The sequence below is a fragment of the Rhopalosiphum padi genome, chromosome 3 (genome assembly GCF_020882245.1).
Source record: "Rhopalosiphum padi isolate XX-2018 chromosome 3, ASM2088224v1, whole genome shotgun sequence".
Lineage (NCBI taxonomy): Eukaryota > Metazoa > Arthropoda > Insecta > Hemiptera > Aphididae > Rhopalosiphum > Rhopalosiphum padi.
This window is the reverse complement of record NC_083599.1, coordinates 38092212-38115232: the sequence shown is the minus strand read 5'-3', so window position 1 is coordinate 38115232 and position 23021 is coordinate 38092212. Positions and strand designations below refer to the sequence as shown.

At 30.6% G+C, this 23021-nt stretch overlaps 2 protein-coding genes across 2 annotated transcripts; one reads left to right on the top strand and one right to left on the bottom strand.

The window, feature by feature from the left end:
- Positions 1–1262: 1262 nt before the first annotated feature.
- Positions 1263–5697, bottom strand: LOC132924105 (homeotic protein female sterile-like). Its single transcript, XM_060988207.1, has one exon. It carries the CDS (start codon positions 4554–4556, stop codon positions 2487–2489), a length of 2070 nt encoding a protein of 689 aa, XP_060844190.1. The 5' UTR covers positions 4557–5697; the 3' UTR covers positions 1263–2486.
- An 11127-nt stretch (positions 5698–16824) lies between these two features.
- Positions 16825–19897, top strand: LOC132927873 (uncharacterized). The gene is made up of 7 exons (XM_060992453.1): positions 16825–17169; positions 17354–17576; positions 17638–17898; positions 18065–18439; positions 18688–19215; positions 19314–19408; positions 19488–19897. Exons 1-7 carry the CDS (start codon positions 16951–16953, stop codon positions 19689–19691), a joined length of 1905 nt encoding a protein of 634 aa, XP_060848436.1. The 5' UTR covers positions 16825–16950; the 3' UTR covers positions 19692–19897.
- Positions 19898–23021: the final 3124 nt, after the last annotated feature.

Sequence of the window (23021 nt, the reverse complement as noted above, 5' to 3'; positions counted from 1 at the left end):
ATTCAGAGTAATATTATATAATATAGCTATTTTCCACTTATATATTTTTATATGCCTGTACATTTTTTTTGTGTATTTTTGTATATTTATTATTTAACATATTACATTATAGTTACAAAAGTTAATCATATTATACGTTACTATAAATAATAATTAATGAAGCTAAATTGTACATTGATTCGTGATAAATTATATCTGACGAATGTGTGTAATGTGCGCATTATCGTAGTACACATATATTATTATAATTTAATCAGAATATAAAAGTAATGATAAATGTAATGTTATTGTAACTGCCAGTTATTATACAAGTATTGGTACCTATATTATTGCAGTTAATAGAAATTGTTTGATTTATTGTTGTGATATGAAAAAATAATATTGCCACTATTTAAAACAACACACTATTTATGCTACAATATGAACGAAATCGTCATTTAAAAAAGATAAATGCTTATTCGTATAATTAATAAAGAATAAAGGTTTTACTCATATTAATGTTTAAAAATTAAAATGTGAAAACATGTGGTAGTCTGATATTCATTTATTCTGTTTGAGATAATTTTATATTTATAGGTATACCTGCTCCTACAAAGTAATATAACCTGTGTAATAGGTCAATGATATATTATATGATAATAAATATAATAATACATTATGATGCGAGGGAAATCGTGATGATACTTTTCCTAATTTTTTGTACAGTTGCCGCCGTGTTTAATTCCATAACACTATACATACGTAATGATAGTTTCATATACTTACAGGTTATTTTGTGTAGTTGTATGTTGTATCAGAAATATATATTGGGGTTTTCAGGATATTGTAAGTTGTAGCTAAGCTAAAACTATTGTTACAAGTTACGTTATTATATAATGAATAACCTATATATGTATATATGTATATAAATAAATAAATAAATAATTATAATATATTAATATGTCACACTGATACACGCGCATACACTGCAATGTTCTGCATATTTCATATAGGTATTACGCGTGTATATACTAATTACGTGTGTAGTATAATTAATTACCCTAATTAGGTACCCGTTTCCTAGTCAAAACTTGATATATAGCTCAAAACTCAAAAGGCATATAATTATATTAAAATACAAGTATATCGTGTAAAATTATACATCTAATATAAATAGGTATATACTATATAGGTAATATTATGTCGTGTGACATAAAATCCATCACACGGCATTGCATATTGAAATGATAATTTTACACGGTTTGTAAAAAAGCACGTTGGTATAATTTTGTATATGTTGTCGAATTGAATTTATTTTACTTAAAACCGTACACATGATAAATATTTATAATATAATATACACATAATATAAATATTTACATATTATATAGGTAAAATATAGGTACACGGCATATATTTAGGACATGATCGCAATGTGACAAAGTCACATTACAAAATATACACTTACAATGTACATATATCGTATTATTGTATTGTTGTATATATATATTAATAGATATATATATGTATATAAAAAAAATACTTAAAGTACAACAGTTTGCTGTGCGTACGCGTATATATATATATATATATATATATATAGAGTATAGTGCAGTGGCGGCGGCGGCGGCGTCGTTTAAGACCCGGCTAACACCGCCGTCGCCGCGCACGCGACGACGACAAAAAAAGTAACATAAAAAACTCCTATTTTCAACGTACATATTTTATATATTATATATTAGTTCTAAAATTATTTTAACATACTATATGGTAACGCGGCGAAAAAGGTCGTAAGTCGCTCGACGTACCTATATATAATATATATATATATACTGGCCGCAGTGAGCGTCCAATATATTCACAATAGTACAGCTTACTACGTTTACAAATATACATATAATTCACAATATTTACATATATTATACTTTTATTTGTATAAAATATATAAATATATAATATATTATATGCATACATAAATGTTTACGAGGGAAAAAACGCAACTACTTGCACAACAATTTTTGCATCACATCGCATTACTGTTTTGTATAAATTAATAATTTATATATATATATATATATATAGATAGATAAACGTAAAAGGTCGTTTTGTAATTTTTTAAACGCGTACACACTAACATAAAATATATACTGTACACACACACGTATATAATAATAATAATAATAATAATAATAATAATAAATCTAAAAACGAAACATGACGGTATCAAACACATATGAGTATAATATATATAATAGTTTATAGGCAGAAGGTACTCGAGAGATTACTAGAAAAAAACAAAATAAAAATTACACATTCGTTGCGTACCGCGGTCACGCATGCGCGCGTGACAAACGCTTGGAAATTAATGAAGAAAAATTAAGCGCGGCTGCATTAATTACTATTGCTGCTGCCGCTGTTGTTGCCCACGATCGACCACACCGTTTTCAAACAAGTGGCGGATATTGGTGCTGGTGGTGCTGCTGGAGCTGCTGATGGTGATGGTGATGTCACAACGGCGACGACGATCCGGCGGCGGCGGCAGCGGCGGATACTGACGATCCGGACGATTGCGGTCCGCCGGAAGCTGCTGCTGCTGCGGCAGCTGCTGCAGCGGCCGCGGCCGCGTGATATAGTGATGCCTGCTGGTGGTGTGGATGTGGGTGCCCGTGGTGATGTGGATGATGTGGGTGTGCGTGTGGGTGATAGTAATCGTTATACCCAGCCGTAGTACCGTATTGCGAAGCCGCTGCCATTTCGTACATTTTCTCGGCGGCGGAGGCGGCGGTCGCGGACGATGCGGTGGCCGCGGCCACGGATGCAGCTGACGACGGTTTGTCGGACGCTGATGCGGCTGCAGCGACCGATGCCGTTGGCGGTGGCGGCAACAGTCGCGTAATCGAAAACGGATGACTGGATGCGGCGAATTCGGCAGCGGCTGCGGCCGCGGCGGCAGCTGCTGCTGAAGACTTGAGGTGTTGCTGCAGTTGGAGTTGCTGGTGGTGGCTATGATGCTGCTGCTGCTGTTGCTGGTGTTGTTGTTGTTGCTGGTGGTTGTGGTGCGCCGCGGCCGCTGCTGCGGCGTAAATGTCCACCGGACTGTGCTGCTGCTGATGGTGTTGCTGCTGCTGGTGGTGGTGCTGTTGCTGTTGGTGTTGTTGTTGCTGGTGTTGGTGATGTTGCAGCAACGACCCAACCAACATTGACGATGACGAGTCATCGTCGCCACCACCGTGTTGTTGTAGGTGATGGTGCATGTGGTGCACGTGATCGTGGTCACTGTCGTGGTGATTACCGTTGTTGTGGCTGTTTTGGTGCTCGTGCGTGTGGTGGTGGTGTAGCAGTAAATGGTGTTTGCTGTGCTGCTGCTGCTGTTGGTGTTGTTGGTGTTGATGGTGCATGCCACTACCGAAACCTAAATCTGCCGCGGCGGCCGAAGACATGAGCCCGCCACCACCGGCACCTAGTTTTTGATTATGGTGGTGTTGCAGTTGCAGCAAATGGTGGTGGTGGTCCGCAGCAGCGGCGAGTACTGACGAGGACGACGCCGATGACGGCGGTACCGACGACGACGGTTTTTTGTCTAATACCATGTCTAAATGGTGCTGCTGATGGTGGTGGCCACCACTCAGTTGATGTTGACCACTAAGCTGATGTTGACTGCCACCGCCACCGCTGTGCAGCATGGGCGACGAACTCTTTGAGTGATTATGACCTCCGTGGTGCTGATGGTGGTGACCGCCACCGCCGTCACCGTGTTGTCGGATCGACGAAGCGTCTTTTTTGTCGTCTTTGAAACGCTTTTGTCGTCGTAGGTAGCAACCGTTCTCGAACATGTTTCCTGAGTCTGGGTGTAACGTCCAAAATGAGCCCTTACCTGGTTTGTCGGGTGTCCGTGGCACTTTAACAAAACAGTCGTTGAACGACAGCGAGTGCCTGATGGAGTTCTGCCACCGCTGTTGGTTTTGCCGGTAGAACGGAAACAGATCCATGATGAACTGATAGATTTCGGAGAGTGTGAGCATTTTCACCGGCGAATTTTGTATGGCCATCGTAATGAGCGAAATGTACGAGTATGGCGGTTTAGCGTGCGTGTAGTTCCGACGATACGTCTTGTCGGCACGTACACGTTGTAGCGCTGCGGCGTTCGCGGCACCGGTCGGGTCTCCGCCGGCACCAGCGGCTGCGGCCGCGGCAGCGACAGCGGCGGCCGACGCGTTCAAACCGTACATAGCCGCGGCCGCGGTTGCGGCGGAATTCATGCCGCCGTACAGTTGCTGTTGCATGTTAGCCGCGGCTGAGGCACTGCTGCCGAACACGAGCTGCTGTTGCTGTTGCTGTTGCTGTTGCTGCTGCTGTTGCTGCTGTTGCTGTTGCTGTTGGTGGTGCGACTGCGGAGGCGGCGAGCACAGCGACGGCGTCGACGACGGTCCGCCGCCGCCCCCACCGGCGCCGGTGGTCGACGAGTTGCCGCCGTACATGGCCGCCGCGTTGACAGCAGCTGCAGCGGCGGCTGCGGCCGCGGCCGCGGCGGTCGCCGTATCGGAGTACAAAAGTTTTTGCGACGATAGCATTGTCATAGTTAGCGTTTGTACTTTTACCTGTATTTATCGGTATAATAATTATGTATTGTATACCTCCTATGATGTGACGACGGTTACGGGCGGTCGCAGACGGCGTTGCTTCACGTGTGTACACTATGTATAATATACGACGCTGTCACACTTGCGCTGCAAACATCTACCTGTATGTGCGATATCAGAGGCGACGGCGGAGTGGCGATCGCGACCGCGGGGACGACGGCGACAACGGCGGCGTTAGCGAATGCGGCGGTGACGGTAACGGCGGACAATCGTACATAATATTTGTGCACAGCGACTGTACGGCATGTATATTATATACAGGTATAGATATTTCGTAACACTTGCGCCGCGCTGCAGCCGCTTTGCTGGCACTTGGATCTGGTGCGCGTACCCGCAAACGGCGCGGTGTATATTATAATAATAATAATATTATACTCTCGACGCGTGCGGTTCGCAAACACTGCGACGACGTATCGGCGCGGCGGTGGTGAATTCGCGTGCGTCTTCGACTCGCGGACACTGTAACACGACCGACGGATCGCTATATATTATATTAGATACGGTTCGCGGCTACAATAATAATATAATATTATATACCTATTATACGCGATGTACCGTACAAAATAATAACACGATATTATTATTATGATGCGTCTGTGTGCCTTTGCGTGCGCGTGAGTGCGTTGTTTGCTCGCAGGTATATAATATGATATTATTACGTGTACGCGCATATATCGTTCGTTCGGGCAAGGCTGATCGCGGCAAACTGCTGCCGTCGTTAAACCGACCGAGCGAGAGTGTGGTGCCCCGCCGGCCCCGGTCACGGTCCCGGTCGACGGACACACACACACACACGCACACACGTACCCACACACGCGCACGCACTAACGCACACACCCACAAAACACGTATACTCGTACACGTCAGTGGTGCGGCGCGGAAGGAGGAGGGGCCGGCCGCCGAACAAATGTACATGCACGTCGGGTGCGTGCGTGCGTGGTATCGTTGACGTGCGCGCGCGCGCGCGGCGTTTCTCCGTGCGTCGGTGTCGTTTGCCCGAGGCGCGGTGCGGTGGTCGGCGAGGTGCGCTCGCGCATTGGACGACGTCCTACCGCGACGCCGTGCGCGCGCTCCGCCCGCGATACCGCGCCGCGCCCCCCCAGCCGACGGTCTCCTAGACTACGACCAATCGGCCGTCGGCCCACCGTCGCCGCCGAACGTCACCCCGACCCCACCCGGCGACGCGACGACGGGTTTTCCGCCGCCGTCGCAGTGACGGTTTTTTTTTTCGTCGGCCGTTTTTTTTCCCACATCAGTCACGTCGCCGCCGGCACACGCACACACGGTCGGTTGTCTTGCCGCCGCCACCAGCGCACCAGCAGATGTTTGGCCCGCCTGCACTTCGAACTGCACCCGCACCGCGCCCCACACCGCGCCACGTAGCGGACTTGGGCGCGCACAGTAGTGATGGTGTTTCAGTGATAGACGAACTTTGCCTAAACGCCGCCGCCGCCGCCCGAAGTCGCGGATCGCACCTGAAGAGAATAGAGAGCGCTCGTTTTACTATATATTAATCAATATTTATTATTATGTTTTTTATCATACATTCATTATGACATAGTATGTAACATTAATGTAATATTATTACGATAATTTAATATACGCACGTAGTATATATACGTAAATATCATAATAGGCATAGGTAATATCGTGTGCGTTTAACGGTCCCATAGAATTACCCGCTTGGCCATTAAATTGTGGCGGCGCCGGAGTAGTAACAATATCCGTTAAACTCGCACTGGGCGCGTTTACATAATATTATTATATTGTAATGCGCTTATATATTATATAATATAAAACAATATATTATGTTGTTACTTTTTCGAAAGTTAGAATTTTACATAAAAGTATAGATATGGCTAAGTATAGTTATCTATCTATAATATCTACCGTATTGTAATATTATCGCAGTGTAGGTACCTGTTATAGCTAAATGTCCTACATATAGAATTATGGGTTGTATCGTAAATTTAGGCTATAAAATAAACAAACTATATATTGCCCGCTACTTGAATGTAGGTATTTTGGGTATGTTTTACGCTCATCGGCAGATAAACTATATCTTATACCCTCTCTGCATGTACATTAATTCATGAAATAAATATCTACAATTTTATACTATAATATAGTCTATATAACTGCAGAGGTGTATCGTGTATAACATATAGGTATAGTGTGCAGCAATATTCACTGGGTATACCTATATAACGATGGCTAGGTAATGGTGACCAGTTACATATTATAATAGATACTCATATATGCATCATGGAAGGTTACAGTTAATCTTTATGGATATATTCAATGTAATATACCTCAATTTACTACACCCATACTAATATGCAGGTTTAAAAAAATGTATTACTGACTATATTGTATACCTATATATTATATATAGTATATATATAATTATACTCATATATTACTCACCAACTAAAATTGTTAAACAGTTATACTTTTTATTAATTTTATTATTTTGAATTATGTTACCTAAAAAAACATTCATAGGTACCTACATAATATATATATGATTATTTCTGAATATATTTACCTAGTGTTACCTATCTACATTTTCGACAAAAAATGCAATTATATACCACAGTATATGTATATATAATGTCCATTTATCATTTTTTTTCCAAAATGTGTTTTTGAAGGTACTGATTAGAAAAAATTTTACTATTTACATAATGGAAGTTAAATAAAAACGACTATATAATCTATATAACGAATTTTGTCATTAGCAAGCATTATTTTTTCTGACTATAAATAATTGAAACTGGACATATACTCGTATAATAATTAAAATTAAAATAATGATATTTTCATAATAATTATTATATTATACATATACCTATGAATAGGTAAAGAATATTTTTATTTAAAAAAAAAAATAAATAGATTTTGTCTCATTTTCAGATTAAGTGTAATGAAATATATTTTGAAAACAATTTTAAAAACGAGCTCGAGTTTTAACTTCATTGTTTATCTATTTGTGTTATTTTGCGTGTGCATGCCGCATGGTGCACTCATATTTAACTTATTTTCTGAAATCGGTCTTATTATAGCTATACATTAACATATAGATATATATCGGTACACTATATTTAGAGGTTTTTTTGATAATAATATAGATAAATGCAAGGACTTTCAGTTTTAATTATTATTATTATAGGTATTATTTATACATTTATACGGCCTATTATATAAATATATAGGTAATAAACATTTACATTAAGTCAATAAATAATGACTATCGCAAAGCAGGTATATATATAGCGGGGCCTAGTTGTATTAAAGTTTTTTTTCTATTTCACTTTTTTTTCAACAATTGCTGACAAAAATAATCTATTATGTTATAAGTTATAATAACAATATAATGCAATTAGTTTTTCATGACAGATCATTATTATATTTTATAGTAGATATATAGCTGGCTGTGTTAGTGTGTTATATTTAATAATACAGAGTATCGTATCGTGTTATTGGTGATCGTGGAGAATGAGCGCTTTTACAAAATATTTAAAGTACTTATGTACTGCAGAGCCGTATTTAGTTAAAAAAAAACGGCTATTAAATTTTTTTAAATTTTCTTTCTGGATTGTTATACTCAGAAAACGTTTTAACTATAGTATTACGCAATGTAGTTTTATAGATTAATATTTTATGATAATGTCAATGATAATAATATTATATTATAATTTATGGTAACAATTTACAAAATATAAAAATAGGTATAATATATTCTGTACAGGAAATATATATAAGTAATAATATCCGCAGTTATGAGAGTGGATTAAGACAATGAAAATTTAGAAATTAAATGAAATGCCTCCTGTTGCCATACTCATTATAAATATGGCCATATTAGTGTATATAATCAATGATATTACCCATCATAAATTAACTTTTACAATTTATTGTGTATGACGTATATATTATATCATAATATAGAATATTATTATTGTGTCAGTTATAGCAGTTATATTATTGTATTTTGCGACTATCTATAAAAACTATACATACCAATAACTATACCTATGCATATGCATATATTGCATAGGCATCTACATGCAACGTGCCCACAAAATTTATAAATATATATTATATATATCGGTTCCTACTATATTCATTGTAATTATATTCACCAATTGGTAACAAATATAAGTAAATTTGTATATTGTATACGATATATCGTATATATGTTTATAATTTTGCATTGTATGTTCTTATAAATTGTTATATACACATATTTCCGATGGGTTTATAGATGAGTTGATTTTTTTGTTAGTCGAACCAAAATAATTGTACTTAAAATTACTAAAAGGAATTGTATAACTATAAATCTTCCACCCTTTTCACTTTTATAAATTCAATTTAATAAAAAATGTAGTCATCGCCTTCTTAAATAAAGTTAGCACAATTTATCGTGGTGAAAAAATGTAAATAAAATAAAAGGTTAACATAATATATATATATAAGTACTAATAGAACTATATACCTATATAATACTATTTGGCATGAGAGGGAACGACTTATTACTAAATTAATATTATGTATAATTGTTTATTTTTATGTACCTATATTAATTTAATTAAATTGTCTGTTTAAAGATATAAGACACCGTTCTAAGTTGTATCTATACCTATATTCACAGTTCACAGACAATATTGTCACAATATAACATAATAGTATGAAACATAATAATTTTGAGACAGCGCGTCCCAAAATGTTATACGTAAAATCGTGAATAAAAATAATACAATTTTTAAATGTGAAAAGAGTAACTTTATTATTATAATTGTTCGAAAAGTAGAATAGGTATCATTTTTGGGAGAAGGATAGTATCGCCTGTCCTATATAAATACTATAACCGCAATTATCAATTTAAATGATGCTATATAATTAGTCTATTATAATATACAGTACCTTTTAAATTAATTGTTTATAATGACTTTAATTTTGAATATATGTTTATATTGTATATAGATACACTATAATACACTATACTTTACAAAACCATTCTAAGTATAATCACGTCTATATGGAGGAGAAAAGAGATGTTTGCAAATGTTACCCTAACATTACCACATTACCCTATAGGGTGCCAATATAATATGACTTAACATGGATCTGTATAATATATACGCCTAATCCGTATACATAGTTGTATAATGGTCACGTTGTGCTTTTAGGTATTTTGTCCACAGTATATTTACGTCAACAACTAAATCAGCCGTGAGAGGTGATTATAGTCAAGTGAATTGCGATGTACCTATTATACTGGCATACCAACCAGTATAGTTTGAGCAGTATTATTGATAGATATATATATATAAGTTTGCGATATCTTTACTGAATTATTGTAGTACCAATAATTAATTATTTTATATTTAGTATCGTTATATTCTTGTAAAATTATAGACTATTATGGTTGACATTTGTAACTTGTATAGATACAGTCGCTTGTAGATATATTGAGTTTGTTTGTTTTACTAGTTATTTTTTAATTTAATTAATTTTAATAAAATGTTATAACAATAGTAGCTAGCGATCCCATAACTACACTACATAATGAATAGTAAATTATTATTATATATACATATGTACCTATAGCCGCATAGTTTTCTGTTAGGTATACTATCGTAGCCTGTAAGTATTAACTATTGTAGTAAACTTGTAAGACTTAGTAGTAAAATAAAATTTAATTAAGTTTCGTTGTTATTGCTATTAAATGTTTTTTTTTTTTTTTTTACTTTTTAGTATCTATATTAGATATTTCCAATCAGGTTATCACAAATTTGAATTGGAGGTGCTGTAAAATTATTTCAAAAATAAAACAATAATACATATTTTTCACTATTTAAAAAAATAATTTTACGAATGATATAACGTGTGAGTTTAATTCATTAATTAATTTTTTTATAATTTATAATGTATATTATTATAATAATATATTTGTATAATATGTTTGGTTGTAACTAGTTAAAAAAAACCCAAAGATATAAAATATAAATACAATACAGGATATACTGCTTTAGAGTATCACTGGTTTTTTTAAAAATATCTTAATGTGCCATGAGTCAAAACTCAAAAGATGTCGAGAAACTCTGATCTATAATAATATGTATAATATACGAGCGCACGTATAATTAAATAGACAACATTTATAATTTATCCCTGAACTAACTAGCCGCACTAGGTTATATATTCCTACATAATAATATATCTATTGAAAACATAAGTTACAACTAAGCGCTAGACTAGTCTAATGAAGATTTTAATCCTATTTTATTATTTTATATAGGTTATATATTTTTATTGATTGAATATCATGATGTGACGGCCCACGGTGACCCAATAATGACCGCATGTCAGTGTAGTATCTATATATAACTATACAATTATGGTAAACTATTTATTTTAACTGGTGCATATTATACACAGACTATTTTAGTTAATGCTAAGTGCCTTGGTTAGTGGTGACTGAATATAAAACGATATATTATATATTATTATAGAATATTATATAATATATATAAGTTTTGGGCCTCTAGTATTTGCATGCTTTTATTGGATAGTTCAATTAATAGGGTTAAATAAAAATCCTTTTTGGATTATAAAAAATCTAAATTAAATTAAATACATTTGCATATTTTAAGGTTTTTGCTTACTACGCGCATCAATTGTAGTTATACTATGACCAGTGTAAACTAATCTGAACTGGAAAAAAATAATATACTAATTGAATCCTGGTATAAACGGAAAAAGTATTGCGGTAAATGTACCTAGAATAGAGTAGGCCACTACATTGAATGTGTAAAATTTGAATTCAATGTTAAATCATTGCATGTATTACTATATTACTAAGTGTTTAATAAGTATATTATATTTTCATAATATGGTTTTTGATATTGCTAGTAAAGTAATTTATTTTGCTAAAAAAAGTTTTTTTCGATAATATTGCCTGTATTTAATTTGTATTTATTACTAATAAGTTTTCTTGATAGAATCTATTATACTTAGACTTATAAATTTACAATTTTTAAAGTAAAATATATCGGTTAGCGTGCTGCAATAGTTGCACATTAATCTAAATTTAGATTATTAGATTTTTAAAATGTAATTTACAAATGCATTAATAATTAAGCTTATATTATATAAATATATAATATTTAATTATTATGTTATAGTATATTATATTTATAGAATTTATTATTATTATTATATTTTGAGTGAATACTAGCTGCGTTACCGTAAAACAGTGGAATATGTTCATGATGGTAATATGATTGCATATAGATATGTAATAGTTCAAAATTAATGTTATTCTGTATATAAATACAATAAATAATATTAATATAAGTAAAAGTTTCAAGTGCTCACGAATAATTCATTTTCCTACCAGAAAAGTTATTATAACTTTATAAAGTTGAAAATTTAAGAATTATTACTTCTCCAAAAAGTTACGACTGAGAATAAACAAAAACATGCTATTAGGTATAGGTATTTATTGTAAAAATAATTTATTCATAATTTCGCTCAGAATCTAAAACATTTTAAATCATACCTACTTGTAGAGTTATAATTGTTACTGTGCTAATGTGTTACTAATTCTAAGTTTGTGCAGATGGAATAAAGGACGACGTTTTTTTAAAGTTATACCTACAGGACTCAATTAGTATTAATATTAAAACATAGATTTAATTTGTTTTTATATTTTTGATTTGACTGGACTCAATCAGTATGTGCCTAAAACAAATTGGACTTCAGTCGTTCTAAAATGTTTTATCAAGATTCGATTCGTATGCATTCCTACTAACAATAACGTTTGAATTCAATTTGACTCTATTTATCTATAAAAGTTATATATTTGTATATTATTTATAGTAGTTATATCTATAATATTGTATAACTATAACATTTCAATTAAACGCCAAAAGTTCTAAAAATAATTTTTTTTTATAATATAATATATTAGATACATAATGCCTTGGTGGCTATAGGTATATAAATTAGTGTAATAGATATAAAGTTTTAATTGTGACGTGAACAATTACATTTTTTATCACCGTAATAGTTGTCAGCTGTTAATTTCATGACTGCAGCGTACGTCGACTAATAGTTATTACTAAGAAAAATAATAAACTACTACAGTTAATCGCTATTTTTTTGCCACGTACCTATATCATAAAACAATATAATATATCATCATTGTCCCGTAAACTTAATAATTGCGCACATACTGCAGCCATATTAATGCGTAAATATAATAATAAAGTAAATATCTATATTACTTAATGGCTAAATATTTATTTTTTCATTTTTAAAATGACAATAAAAATAATATTAATAACACAGTATCTTCACGTAAGACTGCTTGTTAATGTTATTAATTATTATAATATATGAGTTAATAATTAATTTTAATTCTAAAATGAATAAAATGATTAAAATATATAATATACTATAGATTAAATTAAACGTATATTTTTCGTTATTTGTACAAATCGGAAAACTAGTATTGGCCAGACAGATTGTCATTGAAGCTCAAAAATATACTTACACAATATCACGTATATTAACGATTCTTCAAAACAATTATGCAATATTATAATTAATCGGTCGAAGTTGCATCCTTATTAAGTCATTTGATGTTCACTTTGAATTTTTGTAATTATAATCTATTATATACTTGGACAGTGGTCGTTTGGGCGAAGATAATAATTTTGACCAAAAAATTAATAGTCCATTTGGGCGAGTGAATTTTTGCCTATGCCATGTAAAAACCTGGTGACAAATACGGATGATATCGTTGCGCTAATAATGGTTATTAATCAGTAATCACTATTAGGTATATTAAAAACAAGATTACGATTCAGACGCATGATTTTGTTTAATTAATTGTTGAGTGTATATAATAATTTATAAGCATTTTCATACTAGTCATACTTATTCGCCCGGTATTTTTAGTTGAATAAACCCTCACCCAAACAGACCATATTTTGGATCGATTCGTCCAAACGGTCTACGCCCATATATTTATATGGGCATATCTAATAGATATAGGTATACATTATACAAAAACGGCGCATAATATGCAGTGTATTTACGTTAGGCTGCATATATTCTCTAATAGTAATTAAAGAATAAATTAAATAACTAAAATCACGTATCCATCAAAACACATAAACATTACACATTTTGTACATCGCATTACGCAACGGAGGGTTTTTTTTTATGATTTACGTCACGTATTTTTACTACTACCATTTGTGATTATAATTATTATATATATATTATAATCAATAAATATATAATTATAGGTAATTATAAGAGATAAATAAAAATTAAGTTACCTATGCATAAATCGTATCTGCCGTTTCAGCTTGAATATTTTAATATTTTAATTAAATATCTGAGAACAATAAAATTCTGATCTACAAACTCAGATCTGAAATCTGATTTAACTATCGTCGTTTTAGCAACTCGTCGAAATAATAAGTAAGTTTCAAACAATACCTAAATTCCCGTATACCTACCTAACCTAGATATTACGAATTAAATTTATTATTTATATTATTATATTAATTGGACTTTGCAAAATTGTTTAATTAAATGAAATACCTTGGCAGGAAGACAGTAGGCATAAAAAATAAATAAAAATTTTAATAGTATGGTCATTTGCATTTTTAATAGTAAATAATATTACATTTTAAGAAAAACTAAAGAAAAAAATGTAGTATGTATATAATATTATATGTGTACCACTGTGTTGTTACCAGAACATGTTTTTAACTATTATCTGTTTTTACTTTTTAGAATGTATGTTTTAACCATCTTTTTTCATAAGATCACAATAATTATGTGCTAATGATAAAATCTCACTTTCAAAATTTAAACTTTTGACCATATAATAACATCGTTTTTTACAAAAATGTGCACAAAGTTTCATATTGTTTGTGCCTAAGTAGAAATATTCATTAAGTTATCTTTAAAACAAAATGGGAAGAAGACATTTAATAAACGGTAGCGCCATTTCATCTAACCAATTAAATAATATTTTTATATTAATTCAGTTGTTAAGAGGACGTGTCACCCCAGAAAAATATGCCGTAAAAACATGTTTTCGTACTTCCAATAATACGGCTTACTGAAGGGTTTTACGTGAAAAACACCTATTATGAAATTTGTAGAGGAGAATTTTATCTAGAATCGTATAGAGCCTGATTTTCGATATTTTTATTAATTATTGAAATAATTAAAATAATAAATAGTAAAAAAAAACCATAAAATTCATTGTGAAATATTGGACGATTGAAAAAAGATATCAAAAATTGGGCTCTATACGTTTCTAGATAAAATTCTCCTCTACATTTTTTATAATAGGTGTTTTTTGCTTTATAACCGTTCAGTAAGCCGTATTATTGGAAGTACGAAACCATGTTTTACGGTAAAAAAAAGTATAATTACGCTCGGACATGTGCTGCGCTCATCGTCAGCGGCAGCCTTCGATACTCGGTCTTCATTCCTCCACCCCGCGTACAGTACCGTACCATAGACCAAAACGAGTTTTCTTATCGTGACCGCGCATGGTTTATAAATACTCAAATAATTATCGATACGTGAAATAATAATACTGAGTATGAATGTATGATTGGTATGAATATTATTGTTCGTATTTATATTCGTTATTCATATTATTTGCGCTACTGCTACTGTATAAAATCATTTATCGCAATGTTGAAGTTTTTCAACATATGATTAAAATATTTTTTTTTTCAATTGAAGTAGAATATTTTTTGTATAATAATTTATTGTTGACAATTTTTTTTTATTTTTAATAAAAAAATTAAATCAGTAAAAATTTCACCTATTATTAATAATTGAAAAAATGTAAAAGGAAAAACAGGAATATCAATGATGAATATTGTTTTATATTTTCCTATAATTTAATTATTGTTCTCGTAAGTCTTAATAGGTATAAGTACAGGTAATATATAGGTAAATTTGTTAAAAAAAAAAAAAATTTTAAATACATACGATTCAATTAAAATCTGAAATATTATAAAATATTTGACTCTCATGCACAATATGTACAAACATATTTTGTTACATATACAATAAGCAAACATAATTAAACACAAAAGAACCAGATAAACTTAAAATCATAACGTAATATTAGTTGGTAGATATAGATATAGATAGATATACCTATATATTATAGATATTATAATAGTTATTGTCACTTTTGATTTCTATAATTTTAAAATGATAAAAACATGACAAAACAATAATTAAAATAATCTTTATAATATCGAAATAATTATGTAAGGAAAAAAACAAAATTTAAATGTTTTAACACTTTATTTTTTACATTATAATATATATATATATAAATAAATATATGATATATTAGTACCTATAGGCTATAGGTACCTAAAATCATATAATTATTACAAATTAAATATTAAATTATAATCATTTGAATATTATTATACAAATATATAATTACATAATTATTAATCGTATAAATAACAGACGTATTAAAAAATTATAATATATTGACTAATTATTAATTCACAAAAATCATGATTTAAATTTCTAAAACTTATATTTAACAAATATACAGATATACACTTAAAAATAAAATATATATAGAATATAATATGTATTCTTAAAAAATATAAATAACTATACTTGCCTACATAGTGTGAATAAATTTAAATTTACATGAAATATAATTTTATTTTAAATTATTAAAGTGTATTATTATGTTTGAACCATGGGCTTAGGATAATAACCTAAATTTATATTTTCTAAAGCTGATTTTTTTTTTTTTATACAAAATTTTATACTTAAGTATAATAATATAACAGCTATTATCGTAATCAAATATTTATTTGTATATACAAATTCATAGGTTTTTTCTAATGTAAGTGAATTTAATAATTTTTCTTGTTGATCTAATTTTGCGTTTGTTATTCACATTTGTAGTGATTCAAGTTATTGTAGTGAAAAATATTCTTTCCGGGGTGGACGTCGTATTGTCGATATATTTCATATATTTCAACAAATACAAAATTTAACTACCCACACACCTGGATTAGATTGCTCATTTATGGACGTGGTGTTAATTAATGAGAAATGCAAGGGATTTGAAAGTGTTTGGACTTTTAAATGTAAAACGTGCAATTTAATTATGACTATTACATCAGAAAGTAATGAATCAAATTATTTACCATTGAATACCGCGATCGCAAGTGGAACGGTAGCAATTGGTATCGGGTATACGCAGTTGGCAGAATTTTCGGCAAGCATAGATATACCATGCATGAGTCCAAACACTTACACAAAATATATCGATAGATTGAGTGTAAATATTGAAACTACTGCATGGGATACGATGAAACTAGCCGGTATAGAAGAAAAAAGACTTGCGATAGAAGCAGGTGATATCGATGAAGACGGTACACCCATGTGTCCGGTGATTGCTGATGGACAATGGAGCAAGCGTAGCTACAAAACTAAATATGATGCGTTTTCAGGAGCGGTAAGATAAATAATTAATTTAAATTTATATTAATAATACTATTACATTTTTAAGTAATTAATAATTATCTATGTGTCAGTAGGTATAATGAGTATTTATAATTCAATAGTTTCCATTTTTTTTTTTAAATAATCGATAAAAAAAAATATGAACATCTTTATATATTTGTTTTCATTTGTTGTAGGCCACTATTATTGGTTTTCGGTCAAAAAAAATATTGTTTGTGGGTATACGAAATCGTTATTGTGTGATTTGTGAAAGGGCTAAAAATTTGGGTAAAAGTTCCGAAAAACATAAATGCTTTATGAACTGGTCGAAAGGCGCAACTAGTATTGAGGCTGATGCTATTTCTGAAGGTTTTTTAAGTAGCGTAAGCTTACATGGATTAAAATACAATAAACTGATTGGTAAGAAAATAAGTAATACGAATATATTTGCAAAAAAATTTCAATTTGTTTAAATTTATAGGCGATGGTGATAGTAGTGTTACTAAACGTCTACACGAATTACTTCCGTATGGTCCACGTCTATTAGTAGAAAAAATTGAATGTAGAAACCATATTCTACGAAATTATTGTCAAAAATTAATGGCACTTACAAGAAATACAACATACCCCTGTTATATTCGTAAATTTATAATTCGAAATACAATTCGATTTCGTACAGCCATTACCAAATCTATCAAATACAGGAAAAATTTAGATCAGTCACTTTATGAAAAAATAGAAGGTGAAAATAAATAAAAATATTTAATAAATTCTTTTTATACAATTCTAAAATTTATATCCAAAAATTAAAATATAAACAAAAATCCACTCCGAATCTAAAAGTAAAATAAATATAATATTGTTAGGTCGTATCTATAATTGGTATAATTATTTCAATTACATTTTAGGATTACGTAAGGACATACTGAATGCACCTTATCATATTTTTGGTCAACATACAAAGTGTGAACAATATTTTTGTCCTGGACCAAAACAATGTGAAACAAATTTAGTCCCGGAGGTAATAAAGTGTGGTCTAATGAATCAAATTGACCATATTCTTCGTCGTGTAGTGGACAACGCCAAGAGTTTACTATTCGATATTGATAATAATTATTGTGAACAATTCAACAGTATAATCAACAAATATATAGCCGGTAAAAGGTTAAATTTCAGCCAAAAACAATCCTACAACACAAGAGTTCAAGCAGCTATAGTATCATTCAATTCCGGTGGTGAATATATTCGTATGATTCATAAAAATATAACAAAGCAAAGCCCAGGTATTTATAAAAATTATAATAAATATTAATTGAATTCATAGTTCATACAAATTATTTACAAGTTATAAAGTACCTATGTACTTAAATATACAATATATTTTAATTAATCAATAGAAAAAACATAAATGATTTAGATACATTATATAAATAAAAATGTAAATCTTAATAAAATTTAATTTTGGCTACTTATTTGGTAACTTATATTTTTAAGTTTTTATAAGTTATTTATATTTTATCTTATTCAACAGGACTAGTTGCCAAACGTTTTATGAAATATTCAACTGACAAAAAAAAAAGTTTAAGAAATAGACGAGCCCTTTTCTTATCAAAAGGAAAGTATAAAAATAAAAATTCAACATCAAAAGGCCCGGATGAAAATTATGGACTTGCAGAACCACTCAATGATTGTATGTCTGATGAAGAATTTGAAATTAAAAAAGTACAACATATTTTATCGATCACACTTTCTGAGTCATCTAGAAAATTGATGGAAATTGAAACTAGGAATCAAGCTAATAACCAAAAGTGGTTTGAAGAAAGACGAAAACGTTTGACAGCCTCCAATTTTGGAAAAATATGTAAGATGCGACCTCATACATCATGTAAAATAATGGTACATAATATAATTTATGGAAATGTGATTACCAACGCAACCGAATATGGTAAAATAACTGAACAGATAGCCATAAAATCCCTCACAGAAATTATTAAAAAACCAATAGCAAAATGTGGATTGTTTGTCGACAGAATGGTTCCTTACCTAGCAGCGACTCCGGGTAACAATTTTTATATTTTTTTTGATTATTGATTGTCATTATTTGTTCATACTATATTTAATAAAAATAAATAAATTCAACAAAAACTTTGATTTTAGATGGGCTAATCGGAGAGGATGCGATTTGTGAAATTAAATGTCCTTATTCTGTTAAAAATTACGAAAGTTTAGAAAAAGCGGTTTTTGATAAAAAGGTAGTATTTAACATGTTGTTGTGTATTATATAATATACTCATAGATATATAATTTTAAAATGTTATATTATTGATTTAGCTACCTTATATGAAAGTTGTAAACAATATATACACTTTAAAAGAAGAAAGCCATTATTTTTATCAAATACAAGGGCAATTACATATCACTGGTCGCCAAATATGTATTTTTTTTATTTACACATCAAAATGGACTCATCTTGAAGTTATAAGGTATGACGATGTATTTTGGGCTTCAAAAATGGAAGCGCATCTCAAATTGTAAGTATTGCAGTACACATAGGACATAGGTACTTAATTTTACATTGAATCGTATATAATATTCATTCAATTTTATTTGTAGATTTTACGAAGAGTGCTTACTCAGAGAAATTATAGACCCTCAATATAGTAAAAGATTATTAAAAAGTGACATTATTGAGCCTCCACATATAATACAAAACATGAAAAATTTACAAGATAAAAAAAATATATAGTTCATATATATAACAAATTATATTTTTAGGTGTAATTATTTTAAATGGAGAAATAATACATCCACACAAACAATATATGTTTTTCTAGAAATTATTATTATTTACATTTGTTTTTTATATTAATTGTCTACCATTAGTCAATTAGTAAATTTACTACAATGTGTATTATAAATAGAATATATTAAAAAATAACAGATTAACGAGATAGACGAAACACGAAAATTTAATATTAATTCAATTGTGTTATTTTTATTTACTATATTGATTATTATTATTTTATTTTATTTTATTTGAATTAGAAGTAATAAAGGTATAAATACGAATCAAGCTATATTGTATTACAGTTTTTACGATCTATATTTTAGTGTATATACAAATGCTAGCAGTAACTTAATTTAAAAAATAGAAGGTGGGTACGCGGCGCGCGGTTATCAAGAAAATAGTACATCGCGACATATAAGTATTCAGAAGAACGTTCATATAATAATAAGCGACGCTCCCGAACGAGCAGCCGTCGACTGCGAATAGTGGGCGTGGCTTAACGCCGCGCGCTTGCGGATCGCGAAAACACCTAACAGCGCATTCTCTTGGACGTTGTATACGTTTCGCTTTGGGTGACACGTCCTCTTAAATAATATTAATAAAAATAAATTACCTATTTATTTCTTTAATGTTATTAATATTAATTTAATTTTTAAATTATATTATTTTGTTCAATATATTGTTTAATATATAAATAGTGGTAGTATTGTTTTATAATTTATAAAACAATAATAATATTTTTCATATAAACTAGTTTATATAGTTAATCATTTTTAAATGATATAGAGTCTAAAATATAATAGAGCCCTTAATGTTGGGAATTGAAGCATTTTTATTACTCTTAAAGGTAATAACAGCTATTATACACATATATATATATAATATAACAAAATAAACTATTTTAAAACCAATACATTTATTACGCCAGTACTTCACTTAGAATCTAATAATAATAATAATAGTAATAATAAAACATTGCCTTTCTGAGTGTAGACTGCAGACGAGTGCTTAATTAGATTTCCCTCGTGAAATTTCATTAAACTGAATGGAAACTATTTGACTGGGAATAGTTCTAAGATGTTTTGTGATTTTAGATAAATTTCAATTTTAAAATATTCTAAGTCATTAAACAATGAATAGAGATAAGCAACATAATAAATAATCCTTTAACATAAAACACTAAACTACGATGACGTATACTTAATCGTGTAATTCAAAATAATCTAAATATAATAAAATATAATATACAGCCATTGTTTAGTGTCTTTGGCTTAAAATGTTTATGGTCTTCATATTTTTTCACCTTTTTTAATAACATATACCATTTTGAAATGTTACATCAAATAATTTTAAATATGTATTTACTTAATAGCGTAATAATCTTTTTTATCAATTTTAATTTTTAATTTTATAAATAGACATTTTAGGTACCCACAATAACAATAATTTGTATTATTTTATGATAAATACAATTCGATATTACAATAAATTATAGTAAGATATCCTGCAATTACTTTAAAAATGTCAACTATAAAAAAAGTTAAAACAGAAAAGCTAGTCAACATTATAATTTTAATGTAATATAATTAGTAATTACACATAGGTACAAGAGTTTAGGTATAATTTGTATTTTTACCATAATAATTACATTGGAATGACGAATGAAGCATCATCAAATGTATTAAGGTCCTAAATTAAATCCAAGAGTTTTGTATAGGTAGATATTTTGTAAGTTGTATAGGTAACCATAATTCCTTTTAAAGTGAGTTATGAACATTTTAAAGTTGTTATATTTTACATAGTTTTAACTCCCGTTAAAATAATAATATCATTAAAAGCATATGTCATTGTCTAGATAGTATTTTTACCTTTAAATTTTATAATAGGTAAATTTACTCTAATATTAAAGCTAACGTCACAAAATGCATTCTACTGAACGAAAATTTGTTATGATGTACGTTAGTAAGACAGAGACAACACATGCGGATATGGCGTCCTCTGCTTAATAAATGAGCTGAGCATCTAATCTCTATGATGGAGTATAAAAAATTGAAAAAATTAATTTAGCAATCAAAGATAAAGCATTTATTGATTAGATATCATACTCGTATATACCAAATTTTTTGTTGTATAATGTATAATACCTAAATACATTTAATTTGCTCATAATAGTTTGCCCTGCAATATTCTTTTAATCGAATACTGTAAAATGTCATAGGTTGTAAATTAACTGTTTTAAAATAGCCAAATTTTCAATAAAATGTAAGATCGTAGAAAATGATACCTACCGTCAAAAATAGCATCATATTAAAAATGTGTTGGTCAATAATTAATAGGTAATTATTTAGAATTTTAAGTGGAGAGCCATGAATCAGCATAATAGTCAGTTCTACCTACTTATATAATATTGGTAGGTATGGTATAAATACATAATAGTGACTTAGGCGCCTATCTATTGGACCTAACATGCAACTATATAGTAAACGAGTTCCAGCAGGAGAAGGCCGTATTACCTATACATAACCTAACCTAACCTACTATATGTTACGGTAATATTAATATATTACCATTAAGTATTAAATACAAATTCATCTATAGTTATTATTTATAATTTATGAATTTATGATTGTTATTTTAAAATTATTATAACATATAAGAAGGCGATTTTATGTTATGTCAAGAAGCTTGAAAATTTAATACACCCTGTTCCTTATAACAATTTTTCTTACAAAATATGAATTGGAAAAAAAATTATAACTGCTAGTAATATACTATGAAATAATATTATAATTATTGTTATATAATACGAGAATAATAAACAATATTTTTTTAAGACAAAAATTCATTCAACCTACGATATTTTTAATAGGAAAATAAATAACTATAATAGCAGGTATTAATGTATTCAGTTATATGCGAGGCGCATAGCATCGACAAGACGACAACTTATTACACAAATTCGTTATTTAAAAAAAGTTAATATAGTTTACTATATAATAGTATTTTTGGGCTTTTATTATTCTTAATAATAATTATTGTTACGAAATAATCATTATTAGCTACCTACAGGCTATAAT